Genomic DNA, 15,139 nt, shown 5'->3' with positions numbered 1-15,139 from the left:
ATTCTGATATAAAGCATAATATGATAAGGACTCTATGTAATACCAGTAAGAATATAAGGTAGATAGGAACTGCTAACACTTAATTCTAGTTTGGGCAGGGAGAAAGGTTCTGGGAAGAAGTAAACTTTTAGCTGAGGTTTAAAGGTCAAATAGGATTTGGCCAACAATGCAAGGACTTGGGGGTGGGGCACGGTGCCATTTGGAAGGAAAGCAGTAGGTGCTGATGCACAGTAAGAGTGGAGCACACTTACATTGCAAGGAGTAAAACGAGATGAGGAAGGAAAGTAAGGTTGGGGCCAGATCAATGATGGCCTTAACTGAACATGATTAAATGTAAGCTTTAGATCACCCCGAAGTCCATTCACAAGAAAGTAAGAGGAAGATACTGCTTCTGGTGGAGGTCTCCCCCTTTTGTGACTATAAAAATTACCATCCTTGTTTTTTATTTAGCTTAAGTAAGACAGGATTTCTTAAGATCTGTACCTTGAAACAGACATTATATTAGGTTATGTGGTCAGTTTTGGGGGGAGGGAGAGTGGTCAATGATTTTTTTTAGTGAAATCATTATGTGGTCAGTTTTGGGGGGAGGGAGAGTGGTCAATGATTTTTTTTAGTGAAATCAAGGAAAATATTGATGGGTTAAGCTATCTGGTTAGAGAGATTGGGAGCCAGTATAAAAATACCATCCTAGGACACAGGTGAGACTAGAGAGAGACTTATAAAAGGGAGAGGCCCACAAGAGTTCTACTGGATGATCTATCAACACCACCTGTACAGTGTCAATATTTCCAATTTCCGAATCGCAAAAATTGACTACTCTGAATGCAACATTAACATACTAATTAACATATTTCCTTTGAACTAATATAATCATCTAAATGTACCTCTGTTCTCTTCAGAGGAAGCTCTCTATCTCTTAGTGCACTGGCAGAAGAGAAATAACTCATGATCCCAAATGTCAACACCTCTTCCCATGAGCCTTTCTGCTCGCTCAGCCTAAGAGCTCCATCCACCCCTCCAGACTGAAGGACAGGAAACACACAGATTCTTACATATAAGAATTGTCACCCATCAACACAGTATGAGCCTAAGTGCTATTAAAACCTACCATTCTAACACCGTTTTCAAAGGCTTGCCGGGTGAGGGGGGCTGGCCCGTCCACAGTTTTGCCGTCGTCATCTGGGCCCCAGCTGGCGCTGTATATGTGCACGTGCTGGGGATTGAAGCTGACCGATTTCGCTTCCACCATGTCTGTGACGTCTCCGTCCAGCATTCGCACCCCTTCAAATCAGAAAAGAGGACTAGCTCATCACAGAGGCTTCACTATGTGACACCCAAAAAACCCAGTTGTAGGATTTTGCAGGGAAAGAATAAATTATTAATGAAACACTTAAGTGAGCATATTTTTGCCAGTAAAAGGATAATGCACACTTTGTGGACGCTATCTTGGGGAGAAAGGAAATTACACTGCATGTAAAAAAGCAAAAGCAAAACTTCCTTAAAATCTTTTTTATCTATTATTTTCTTTTTCCAAGGTTCCAATCCCTATAATACCCTCTACAAAGTCTCTTCTCCTCAACTCTCTCTGTGTGAGTACTCGACAGGGAGACCCTCAAGCAATCCATCTTTCTTAAATTTCTTTTCATTGAGCACCTTGTGTTCATAATTGGTATAAAACATTCTAACATCTCATAAAATTTGGAAAGCTGCCAAGTCAGGTTGGTCTTATTTCTTCCATATTTAATATTATCCACTAATCTGTAACATTGACGTGAACTTAATATATTTCTTTTTTGCTAAGTTATTTATAAGTCAAATAATAAATGAGCATGCTCTCTGTGCATGTAACACTTCAAATAGTTCTCAAAGGGTTCAGCAATGTTTAGTCATTAATCTTCATTTAAGTATATTCCCATCAGAAAGATAGGAATTTATTATTAACCTTATTTTACAAAAGGAGGCACTAAGATATTCAGAAATCAGTTATATGCCAAATGCCAGGCTTTCCTTTTTTATTTTGAAGACTAGCAACAACAACAACAAAACATCTAATTGTTAAGTAAACATATCTCTCCTTCAGCTTAAACCAAATACCATCTGTGAGACATTGTATTATTTTTTTTTTTTTTTGAGACAGAGTCTTGCTCTGTTGCCTGGACTAGAGTGAGTGCCGTGGCGTCAGCCTAGCTCACAGCAACCTCAAACTCCTGGGCTTAAGCGATCCTACTGCCTCAGGCTCCCCAGTAGCCAGGACTATAGGCATGCGCCACCATGCCCAGCTAATTTTTTCTATATATATTTTTAGTTGGCCAGATAATTTGTTTCTATTTTTTAGTAGAGATGGGGTCTTGCTCTTGCTCAGGCTGGTCTCAAACTCCTGACCTCGAGCGATCCACCGCCTTGGCCTCCCAGAGTGCCAGGATTACAGGCGTGAGCCACCACGCCCGGCCCTGTATTATTTTAAAATTATACCTTTACAGGCCAAATACAATCCTTAGGAAAATATTTTTATCCAGTAAGATTTCAAGATTTTATTGATTATCAATAAATGGAGATTAAATAATAAAACCACAAATCAGGCAGCTTCAGATACTATTTGGATTGAAGTGGGAATACTGGTAGAAAACCAAAATATTCTCAAAGAAACTGTGCCTTCTTCGTGCTTTAAAAAAATGTTAAACCTTTAAATACAAAACTTAAAAGAAAAATAGAAATAATGAACAAAAAACCCCTACATAGCCAGTACTCAACAACTGTTAACATTTTGTCACATTTTCTTAATCCAAAAATATAATTAGGTTGAACTACTTTAAATTCCATGACAGATATGACCCTTCATCCTTTATTTTTACAAAAAATATGAAAATAAGTCCCTGCTGTCACCTAACACCTAGTCAACATTACATTTTTTTCAAGTATCTCTAAAGACATTGCGTTTTGTTGTTATGTTTCTTGATTAGCTTTTCCTCTAGACTTTTGTATTTTTAAAAGAGATGCATTTTAACACGTGATGTGAAGAACAAAGGCTGTGAACAAGTCCCATTAAAAATTGTGGAATGGAAATTGTACTTAGAAAGTGTGTCAGTAGGTTGTTTTATGGGAGTAGAAAACCCAGCACAATGTTTTGCGTGTGCAGGTCCTGAGTAGCCACTGGTTTATTATAATTTAATAGGAATATTCAAATTTCATCTTCATGTTCTTTAGCAAAGAAAAACGAACTACCATATCTTCTTATTTCCTGTTTAAAAGCATAACATGAAACTACTTTATTGGTACCATGAGGTCTGAAATAAACACTATAATTGCCCAAAATAATCTCACCAGTGTCTAAATGCCAACATGAGACTAAGACACAACACCTGAATTTAGTTTCAGTGTCATGCAATTTATGTGAAGTTCATGCAAAAAATGCTTGCTAAATCACACCTAGAGGGTACTATTAATTTTCTGTTTAAAAATTGACAGAAAAGAATTTCATTTAGTCATGTTTAAAGATAAAAGTCTGCTTCTTTTTCCTCATTTAACTCCAAGCCTTCATGCCTTGGGTCTGGGGGTTAAATTTATAATTCAGAATGTTCTTGTTTTAGAACATTTTTGAGTCATTGCTATACATTCATCATTTTTTTTTTTTTTTTTTTTTTACTAAGGTACTGTTAAGCTAGGTCAGCGGTTTTTCTGTGAGTTCACAAGTTCATCCCCTCATTCCTTCAAGGTCAGTAGGAATGCTGGGATTGTGTTGAGAGGGATGCTGAGGCTCTGGGCTGTGTGTCTGTGGATGTGAGAGACTGTGTCCTGGACCAGTGATGTGAGAGACTGTGTCCTGGACCAGCAGAAGGGTCGACTGGGCAGCCACTGATCGGATTCTCCTGGGAAGAGCAGGGGCCTCCAGAATCCTCATCATTCTTCCAGGAATGTCATCTTCATTTCCTTTCCTCAGCTTCTCCACCTGCATTCCCTTTGACACATAGCAGATGCTCCCTGAGTATAGCTAATTACTGGTCATTTACTCTAAGAATTCAGAGTGAAATAAAGGAAACAGAGAGGTCAAATGTACTGTCGACTGACACTCAAGGTAGTTTCAGAGAACCTTTTCTAAGCTCTGTTATATACTCTAAATATTTCATGATACAGGACCCTCTATATTTATATTCTTATCCTAGAAAGGTCATTTTTATTTTTTAGTTCCAACTCTGCTTACCACTTGGAAACAAGTAGTGCATTGGAAACAAGGAGGTCAGCCTGGTTCTAGAAGCTTCATTCATCTTATGACACCTTTTAGGAGACCCCTAGGGAACACCTTCAGGCCAGGCATAATAAAGTCACCAAGCTCTATAAAATCTACTATAATGTTTTCTTCTCATTGTGTGTGGCTGTGGCACCAGGCTGTTGCTTACCAAGATGATTACAAATGGGAAAGTTAGAGTTTGCTTTTATAAATGCTTGGATTTATAGTGCTTTGGCTGGGTGCTTACAGTAAACATAGGCATAGTTGAGGTTGTACATAGGTGTGCATATGTACAGATGTCTGAATCATTCATGAAAACAGTATCACTACATTACGGGACTACAAAAGAAGACTTTACCATTTACCATTTTAATTACAATTAAAAGGAACTTCTTGTCAAGCCTAAGCAAGAAAGAAATAAAAGGAATTTCTGCTTTAAGAAAATTTCAAAATTCTTCCTACAGAGATATGGCCTGATGTTTATATTACTAGTTTTTTCTGACCCTGGCACCAATTATATAGTTTTGGTACAAATGTCAATGCCCATCCTCACTACTGGATAACCTTTTTCCAAGCCTGTTTAAAGAGAAGTGCTTGCAACACTTTAGGGATACTGCTTTGGAAGTCTTTAATTGTTTTTATTCGAAGTCTTGAACTGCATTTAACACACATGTTAATATGGTCATTTTGCCATCACCAATAGTTGAACACTATTATGGAAAGATATACCTGATAGTTTATGTTTCATTTAAAAAGGGTTCTAAAGCCAGTTAGCAAAAGAGCTAACTGGCACGTTTCTATACCCATGCAAGTTTGTTCCCCGTACCTCCAATCTTGGCGTTGAACGCAATGCCGACTGTGCAGTGAGAGTTGTTTGCAGCGGCCGCCACTTCGCCAGCACAGCGGGTCCCGTGCCTGCAGGCAGAACACACACACTGTCTAAAGCAGGACGCTCCATTCTCACCAACTCTACAGGTCATTGCCACCACTCAGACTTCAAAGTGGTGAAGAGGGTATCCAGCTGTGGCCTTTCTGGAACTTCCTTCCCAAGTAGCACTTTGTCCATGGCAAACTTTCAGCACTTAATTATATTGTTTTGGATTATATTCTGAATATGTTTATTCTTGATATCTTGCTTTCCCAATCAGAAAATCTCCTTGAAGGCTAAGGCCGATTGGTGTGTTTTGTATCTTCCAAACTTCTACTGACCCATCTGGGGGCCACCAGCCACACGTGGCTGTTAGGCACTTGCAGTGTGGCTGGTGCAACCCCATCTCAATGTTTAAGTTTATTTAATTTTAATCAAATTTTAAAAACGAATACACAGTTCCATTATTAGAAAATGTGAGAGGGATATGAGACTCTGCTTTGTAAACTGCAAATTTAAATACAGATCAAGTATTCCCAAAGAAAATTTATTATCTAAAACAAGATGCACTATAAACACACATTGGGTTTCAAAAATTTTATTTGAAAATCTGAGAGGGTAAAATATCTCAATAATTGTTTTATGTCATTACATGCTGAAATATTTTATCTAATAAAATATATTATCAACATTTATATCACCAGTTGATTTTCACCTTTTTACTGTTTCTTTAAAATGTGGATACTAGTAAATTAAAATGATTTTTTGAAAGGCATTCCTTGTTATTTCTTGCCACAATTACTTTGTTCCTTGATCAGAAAAATCTTTTAGCTGAAAGGATTTCTAAGATAATTTTGTTATAAGGATGGCAAAAAAATTTCAAGTATAAAGTACAATTTGCTTGGAAATGGTGGCCTAAACAGTACGTTGAGAAGAATTCTAAGGCATGTTGGAGCCCAGAAAAAGAACACCAGGACTGACGACTAATGTGTGCCATGGCTGCAGAAGAGGGATGTGACAGTTATTACAGTGTGTTTTACAGTATAGCTGGATTAGAGTACACTCATCATGGGGTATTTCTGCCGTCTGTGCAACTATAAACAAGTTACTGTTTACAACTGATAGGCACATGTGCAAGTTTACATTAAAGAGATATTGCATACTGCTTTTTGTTACTTAGTAATGTCATGCTTATACTTCTATATAAATATCAACCTATATGTTATTTTAAGGGTTACTAATATGTTGCACAATTCTTTAAATAGTATATATACAAATATGTGTGTGGTGTGTGTACGTCTGTCTGTATGTATATATACACACACTGTAAGCTTTTTAATAAGCCTTCTATTTCTGGAACTTTACCCAGTTGTTCACTAATGTTAACAAAGATATTAAGAACAACCTTGAGTATGTATATCATTTTATACCTTGGGACAAACTCCTAGAAGTAGAATTACTGGGTCAAAGAGTACAGAATATTTTGTCAAATTGTTAACAACACATGAAAGTAATATAACCAAACCTCATAAAAACTGCAAGACTGAAAATATCACAATAATAAAAGTTACAAAATACCAATGAAAGAAATTGAAGAGGACAGAAACAAATGGAAAGACATTCCATGCTCATGGATTGGAAGAATTAATAATAATTTTCATATTACTCAAAGAGACCTATAGATTCAATGCAATCTGTATCAAAACACCAATGACATTCTTCACAGAGATAGAAAAAAAAAAATCTTAAAATTTGTATGGAACCACAAAAGACCCCAAATAGCCAAAGCAATCCTGAGCAAAAAGAACAAAGGTGGAGGCTACCAGAAAGTCTACCATCACACTACCAGACTTTAAAATATATTACAAAGCTATAGTAACCAAAACAGCATTGTACTGGCATAAAAACAAAGACCAATGGAACAGAATAGAGAACACAGAAATAAATCCATGCATATACAGCCAACCTATTTTCAACAAAGGTGACTGGGGAAAGGGCAGTCTTTTCAATAAATGGTGCTGAGAAAACTAGATATCCATATATAGAAGAATGAAACTAGACTCCTATCTCTCACCATATGCAAACACCAAATCAAAATGGACTAAAGATATAAATAATTTAAGACCTGACACTATGAAACTAATAGAAGAAAACAATAGAGAAATGCTACAGGACATTGGTCCGGGCAAAGATTTTTTGGGTAAGACATCAAAAGTACTGGCAATGAAAACAAAAATAGACAAATGAAATTACAACAAGCTAAAAAGCTTCTGCAGAGCAAATAAAAAAAAAAAAAAACCCAAATCAACAGAATGAAAAGACAACTTACAGAATGGAAGAAAATATTTACAAACTATCCATCTGACAAGAGATTAATAACAAGAATATGTAAGGAACTAAACTCATTAATAAAAAAATAATTCAATTTAAAAATTGGCAAATGATCTTAATAGACATTTCTCAAAAGAAGACATACAAATGACCAAACAAGTATATGAAAAACTGCTAATCATCACTAATCATTGGGGAAATGCAAATCAAAACCACAATGAGATATTATCTCACCCCAGTTAAAATGGCTATTATCAAAAAAGACAAAAAATAATACACACTGGCGAGGATGTGGAGAAAGGGGGATGCTAGTATACTGTTGGTGGGGATGTATTTTAGTACAGCCACTATGGAAAACAGTATGGAGTTTCCTCAAAAAACTACAAATACAACTGCCATAGGACCCAGCAATCCCACTGCTGAGTACACATCCAAAATAAAGGAAATGAAGACATCAAAGAGATATCTACACTCATGTTTATTGCAGCACTATCCACAATAGTTAAGATATGGAAGCAACCTTAAGTGTCCATCACCAGATGAATGGATAAAGAAAATGTGGTATAGAGCTGGGCATGGTGGCTCACGCCTGTAATCCCAGCACTTTGGTAGGCTGAGTTGGGAAGATCACTTGAGGCCAGGAGTTCGAGACCAGCGTGGGCAATACCAAGACCCTGTCTCTACAAAAAATAGAAAAATTAGCCAGGTGTGGTGGTGCTTGCCTATAGCACGCCTGGCTAATTTTTTATTTTTATTTTACTTTTTGTAGAGACAGGGTCTTGCCATATTGCCCAGGCTGGTCCCAAACTCCTGGCCTCAAGCAATCCTCCTGCCAAGCCACCATGCCTGGCCAAAATGTTCAATTTTTAAAAGAAAAACTATTTCTTTGGAAGCTTCAAGCTCAACTATTAATTTTCCCCTGAACCTAGTAATTATTAACTATCATTCTTCATTAAGCTCTTATTGCATACTACTTCATGGCGTAAGTTATTTTTATTCAAATCTCTAATTCTCTTAATGAGAATACTTATACTTCATTGTATCTATTACTAATTAATGCCAAGTGCTACTGGACTATAAGGGCCTCTATTTTTAAATTCAGCTCTGGTTTATTCTTTGGCCTACAGGTTACTTATGTTTTGATATTTTCAAATGTATGTAGGTAGTTAATTATCTTTTGATAACAATTAACTTGATTGCCTTATGATAAAATAATATAATTTCTATGAATCAATCTTTCGAATTTTGTGAGACTTAATGGCCGAGTTCATGATCAATGTTAATAAATATTCCATGTGCTTAAAAATGATATATATCCTCCAATTGTTCTTTATACATCCATTATATCAAGCTCATTTATTACAGCGTGGATTTGTTAATGTGCTTTGCAGTTCTATCAATTTTGTTTTATTTAGAATGAAATCATTAATCTTCTTAGTGAAATAAATCATTTATGAATATGTAGTAACACTAGAGCTCTTCAGTAAAAAGAAATAAATATATCTAGTTAATATTTAATTTATATGTTATTTTATTCTTTTTACTTTCAAACATTCTATGTTCATATTAGTTATGTCTCTTATCAATAGAATATAATATTTTTTTGAAGCTAGACTATCTGTCTCTAACTAGAGACTAAGTCCATTTATTATAACTGTGTTTATTGATACATTTATGTTTGTTTCTATAATTATTTCCCTATAACAGTTTGGTTGTTATAATTCTATTATTTAGTGGTAATCCTAGGTATTTGATCACAGATACCTAACAACACAAAATCTAAAGTCATCCTCTTTTTCTAAACAACACGGAATTTAGAATGTTTTAACTCTGATTACCCATCTATCTCTCATGCTCATGTATGAGCTTCCCATGATTATAATGATATCTTGGATTTTTTAACCCTAGAAATTACTCATTACTGTTACTACTTTAAATAATCAATGTTTACATAGATTTACAAATAAAGTTGACCCTTAAACAAGGGTTTGAACTGCTTGGGTCTACTTATACATAGATCTTCTTCCACCTCTGCGACCCCTAAGATATAAGACCAATCTCTTTTCTTCCTCCTCCTCTTCCTCAGCCTAATCAATGTGAAGATGAGAATGAAGACATTTATCATAATCCACTTCCACATAATGAACAGTAAAATAATATTCTCTTCCTTATGATTTTCTTAATAATGCGGTCTTCTCTATAGCTTACTTTATTATAAGAATATGGTATATAATACATTTAACATACAAAATATGTAAGTCAACTGTTTAAGTTACTGGTAAGCCTTCCAGTCAACATTAGGCTATTAGTAGTTAAGTTTTGAGGAAATCAAAAGTTATACATGAGTTTTCAACTGCAAGAGGGGTCAGTGTGCCTAACTCCTGAGTTCTTCAAGGATCAACTCCATATTCTTTGCTTTACTTCTTTTTGTAACTCATACTTTCCTTTGGGATCATTTATTTATTTATAAAGAACATTCTGTAAAATGTACTCTTCAGAGTCTTTTGATAGTCAAAAGTTTTTTGGAAGGTTCAGAAAATGACTTTATTTTACTGTTACTACAAAATCATTTCATTGGGTATAGAATTCTAGACTAACACTACTTCAAAGATGACATTCCACTGACTGCTAGCTTCCATTGTTTCTGATAAGAAATCAGCCATCTGGGCAATCTAGTTTTCTCTGGATCCTTTTCATGTCTTCTCTTTGATTTAACTCTTAAACCTATAGTTTAAAGTCTAGTTCCTCAGAATTCTTATCTGTTATCTGTGAAAACTGCCTTTACATCATTCTCAGAGTCCCTCTATTCAGACTCACAATGAAGCATATATTAGACCTTTTCACATGACCTTAAGGGTTAATCTCTCCTCTGGACGTCCTAGAACCTCCTCTCTGGGCTGCATTCTGTATAACTTGTTCAGTTCTCTATTTCACTCATCTTCTAACTTCAGCCATGACTAATCTGGTATTTAATCCATTCCCTGCATCATTCACATCTATCTTTCTTTCTTTCTCTCTCTCTCTCTCTTTCCTTCCTTCCTCTCTCCTTCCTTCTTTCCTTCCCTTTCTCTCTCTTTCTTTCTTTTTTTTCTTTTTCTTCCTTTCTTTCTTCTCTATTCTTTCTCTCTCTGTTTCTCTCCTTCCTTCCTCCCTCCCTCCCTCCTTTCATTCAAGAGATAGAGTCTTGCTATGTTGCCCGGGCTGGCCTTGAACTCCTCAGCTCAAGCAATCCTCCCACCTCAGCCTCCAGAGTAGCTGGGACTACAGGTGCACACCTACCTTATATGTTTCATTTTTTGAAGTTCTTTTTCAATCTGCCTGGTTAATTCTGATAGTCTTTTTTTCCTCAAGATAGTTTTTCAATATTCATTTCCTTATACATATAAATTATACCTCATATAATAGTTCTAAAATATGTGAATCTGATTCCATTATTGTGTTTGCTGCTCTCTTGTTTCCACATTAATGTTTTCCCCTTGTAGTCAATGAATTTTCCATTTTGGAGAGTCATGTTGCTTGGGCTTTTATCTTTGTGAATTCTTTAAGAGTGGGGTAGGAATCTTATTGCTCCAAAAAGATTTAAGTTTGATTGTGCCACATATTTGAAGTTAAATCAACATATCTGGAGGAACTGTTCAACAAAATTTAAAATTTGGGCCATGTAAGTAAGATGAGTTACAGTTGTAAATCCTATCAATGCTGTCAGTAATTTTTTTTTTTTTTTTTTTTTTAGAGACAGGGGTCTCACTCTTCCTCAAGCTGGTCTTGAACTCCTGACCTCAAGCAGTCCTTCCCAGTGTGCTAGGATTATAGGTGTAAGCCACTGTGCCTGACCCTGTTAGTAATTTTTAAAGGGTAGTTATTTATTTATCCTCTTGTCCCACCTATTACCCAAACTAAGAAAGTCAAATATGTCCTTTGTCTCCCTGTGTGTAGGTTTCTTGTTTTGTTTTGTTTTGTTCTTCATATAGTTAAAGCACTGAAGATGGTGTATCAGGGGTTTTGTTTTATGCAGAATCCTACCTTGTGTCCTGCCATCCCTGGCTTGTTAAATGCAGATCCAGGCTTCCTGGGATTGGTTGCTCATTCCAAACATGCATGTGCCCACCTAGTCTTACCGGTTTGAGCTTTCTCAAGGCAATTCTCTTAGTGTCCCACCAGCTAAACCATGCACTAAAAAGTTTCTTAATACTTTCTCTGGAGTTTTAGATGTACTATACTAGGAGAGATATAATTGAATATTTATGCTACCATATTATTTAAAAAATGGAAGAACTAACTTGGTTCTGTATTCCTAAAATGTACAAAGCCCTGCACGGATTACATGCATCATTAATACCTAGTGAATGCTCCTGAGTGAATAACAGAGTGACTATTTCCTCATAAAAAGGCTTCTTGTAAAGATTTCTGCACATTACTCCACATTATAATATATGAACCATTTTTGGGAGACAGTGAAATTACCTGAGCTGAACCTTCACTCTACTGCTGATGCATATGCATTATATATCAGTTAAATAACACATGGCAGCTCACTGTAATTGAGGGTCCAACTGGCTAGCTCAACTACATTTAAATAGCCCACTCACTTCAGATGACAGTAATCATTACCCCAGAAAAGTGCCAGTCATCATTTTTATTTTTGTATGTTAGTTGGACTCAGTGTTTTGACATGGATATAAAACAGGTCGTAGAAAAATAGATATTATCATGACCTCTTTGAAGTTCAAGTGTGTGAACAAGATTCCATTTTTTCCTAGTCCTAAAGAACAAGGGTGGTCAACAAGAAGTATGTTCATGATATCAGTTAAATATAAAAGTCACAAAAACAAAAGCCTGCATTTTCAATGTATGTTTGTTCAGAGGCCACAGAGTATGAGCATTTGGAGTATTTTCAGCATAGGAAGAAAAGTTTAGGAGATTTTAGTCCCCAGAAAGCAATATACTCATTATATTGCACTCTAACCCCCATGCACTTAAGTATAAACTTTACTAGCTATTCTCATGTAATAAATACTCATTGGAAAATTAGTCATCTGTTAAGCTTTCTTGCATATGCTCACAATATTACAAAGATACATAATTTCCGAGACTTCCAAAAGATAACTCAATTATGTAAATTATAAAGAATTTATAGACCAATGACTTAAACAAAATAGGACATGATCTAAAATAAAATGAACAAAGACAAGCTAAGAATTAAAAAATGCTTCATGTTGCATCACTTCTCCGAATCTCTGACAGATACTGTCATTGCTGTCAAATCCCTAGTAAATGTGAAACATTTTATTACATGATTTTTACCTCAATAAATCATTTTAGCTCCTGAAGAGTATTCTGACGTAAAATCATGCCAGTTTTTGTTCTATTGCTTTTTCTTACCAAGTTTTATCATCTACTCCATTACCTGTTCCTAACAATAAACCATTGCAATTAAAGGTCTACCGAAGTTTTACCTGGATTATCTTACTGAAAAGATGGAAGATCCAACAAGAGAGAGCCTGTGAATTCGTTGCTACATATCGTGAATTTGAACACACACACGTTAGAGGAAGTGTGTGGAACACGAATTCATGGGGTGTGCTGTACCTTGCTAAGTGGTAAGACACTGCCTTCCCTCCTTGTTTTGCTTTTTCCTCTCATCACACCGCTCTGGGAACTTTTTTCTTCCATATGAGTTAGTGGGGGTGGAAATATTAACTTATCTGAGCTTTCACCACTGATCTGAAGACAAGATGCGAGTCAGTTCAGCAATGGATTGGAGCCTTCAGGACACACACAAGAGGTCTCCTTTTACACTTGCAATTGCTTTGCTCGAACATCAAAATTACACCTGTAGGGAATTAAGCACTGGCAAAGTGGAAAAAAGATGACTTTCCATTTCATTCCTTTCTTGGAAAAAACATCTTCAGGTGTTCACGGCTTCTGTCTACTCTCACCATTGCTATTCCCTTCTGACATCTGGTATGCCTGTTCTTTCTTGCAGATTTTGTGTTTGTATGAACCCAAGTGAAAACCATTTAACAGTTTATTTTAAAAGCCTTCTTAGAAGTGGAGTGGAGAGCCAGAAATAGGGAAATGCTCTCCAACATATCATTCAAGATTGAAGTTCCTGACTGCTCATATCGTGCATGATAATATTACCGCCTTGTGTTTATGTCACACTCTCCAATTCTCACAGTATTTTAACCTTATTTGATTCTCACATCAACCCTGTGAAGCAGGCAAAACAGATATTATTTCTCTTATTTTACAAATGAGAAAATTTGGTCAGATGGTAATTGGAAGGTACAAAATGTAGCAAGGCAAGGTCTAGACCAGGGTCTCCTGAGTCCTTGTATAATGACTTTCCACTATTCCAGCAAGACTCACAGGGGTCCACGTTCCTAACGCTTTGAAGGATTGCCAAGATCATGTGACTTCTTTGCTGATACCCTACTTCTTGCCTCCTATTGATGCTGTGTGAGGTAGAAGTGACTTTATTCCTCCATTAGTATTGATGACAGGATATTCGATAGTATATTTTATAGAACCTCCATGATACATTATCTGACTGAGTTAGAAGAAGGAAATACCAAGAATCTTCTTAAAAATGAAAGATTAATAAGAATGGAAAATAGCTGAAAATGGATTACCACTCTGTCTTCAGTGAAAAGCTTACCAAAGCTCAAGAAACATATTCAGGAAAAAAATTAAATTAAAATTTTTAAGAAGCAAAAAAAAAAAATCACATAGTTTATTTTGTGGTGACTAGTTGTTGTGACTCAATTACAATAATAGCTTCTGAAGTAAATGCAATTACACAAAGTCCACGAGGTCTCAAAAATGATAAATTTTTTTATTACAGTGAGAAGAGAGTCAGGAAAACTTGTTCAAAATAAAAATAAATAGATACATAAAATAATACAAGATTAGGTTCAGAGACCCTTTGATAGCGTAATACTGAAAGAATCTTAAGCATAAACTCTCACATTATAACAGCTTTTATACTTAGCGATAGACATTGTGAATCCTTCTTTTGGTCTTTAGGAATAGATATTCATGATTTTAAGAAATTAATGAAAGTTAGCATTCATCAACTGCTCCACTGCCTGACAGATATGATGTTGTAGGCAAGGAAAGAAAATGAAAAGTGTACTGTACAGTATTAAGTAATAATTGGTCACTATTGTTAATTAGTATCAGATATGTCAAATGTTAATGACTGGCAAGTTTAAAAAAAGAAGAATAATATTTCTTTTGGTAGGTGAAAAGTATTGTCAGTCTGACATACACAAGAGTGCAAGTAAAAACTAGTGAAATCTGAATAAAATCTGAAGATTGTATTAATTGCAATGTCTTGGTTTTGATATTGTACTATAATTACCTACATTGTTACCATGGGGGGAAAGTAGGTGGAGGGTACAGGGGACTTCTGTACTATTTTTGCAACTTCCAGTGAGTTTATAATGATGTCCCCAAAAACGTCTTTAAAAAATCATTGTAGGCCTGAAGAATTGCTAGTTACTTATAAGATCAGTTGTGATTCACAAAGAATGTTTCAGTCAGAACACAAATAATATTGGCAATAAAATAATGCCAAAATAAATAAAACTCAAGTGGCCAATAAAATGCTATTGTCTTCTCACCTCTGCCATTTGGCCTCTTTCTTGTCCTCCCCCGTCTAGACCTCTGACATCTCTTTTTCTGTCCCTACCTGCCCCAGCCTAAAAGAA

General features: G+C 35.7%; 1 protein-coding gene across 3 annotated transcripts in view; it reads right to left on the bottom strand.

Moving 5' to 3' along the window:
* Nucleotides 1–15,139, bottom strand: part of PCSK5 (proprotein convertase subtilisin/kexin type 5) — a 409,990-nt gene that overhangs the window by 252,036 nt on the left and 142,815 nt on the right. For all 3 annotated transcript variants that reach the window (XM_045562588.1, XM_045562586.1, XM_045562587.1), the window contains exons 6-7: nt 5,052–5,140; nt 1,109–1,281 (exon numbers count right to left, since the gene is read on the bottom strand). In XM_045562588.1, coding sequence (XP_045418544.1) covers nt 1,109–1,281; nt 5,052–5,140 — 262 coding nt within the window. The remainder of the gene's footprint in view (nt 1–1,108; nt 1,282–5,051; nt 5,141–15,139) is intronic.

The sequence above is a fragment of the Lemur catta genome, chromosome 10 (assembly GCF_020740605.2).
Source record: "Lemur catta isolate mLemCat1 chromosome 10, mLemCat1.pri, whole genome shotgun sequence".
Lineage (NCBI taxonomy): Eukaryota > Metazoa > Chordata > Mammalia > Primates > Lemuridae > Lemur > Lemur catta.
The sequence above is the reverse complement of the archived record's forward strand: the minus strand, read 5'-3'. Positions and strand labels throughout refer to the sequence as shown.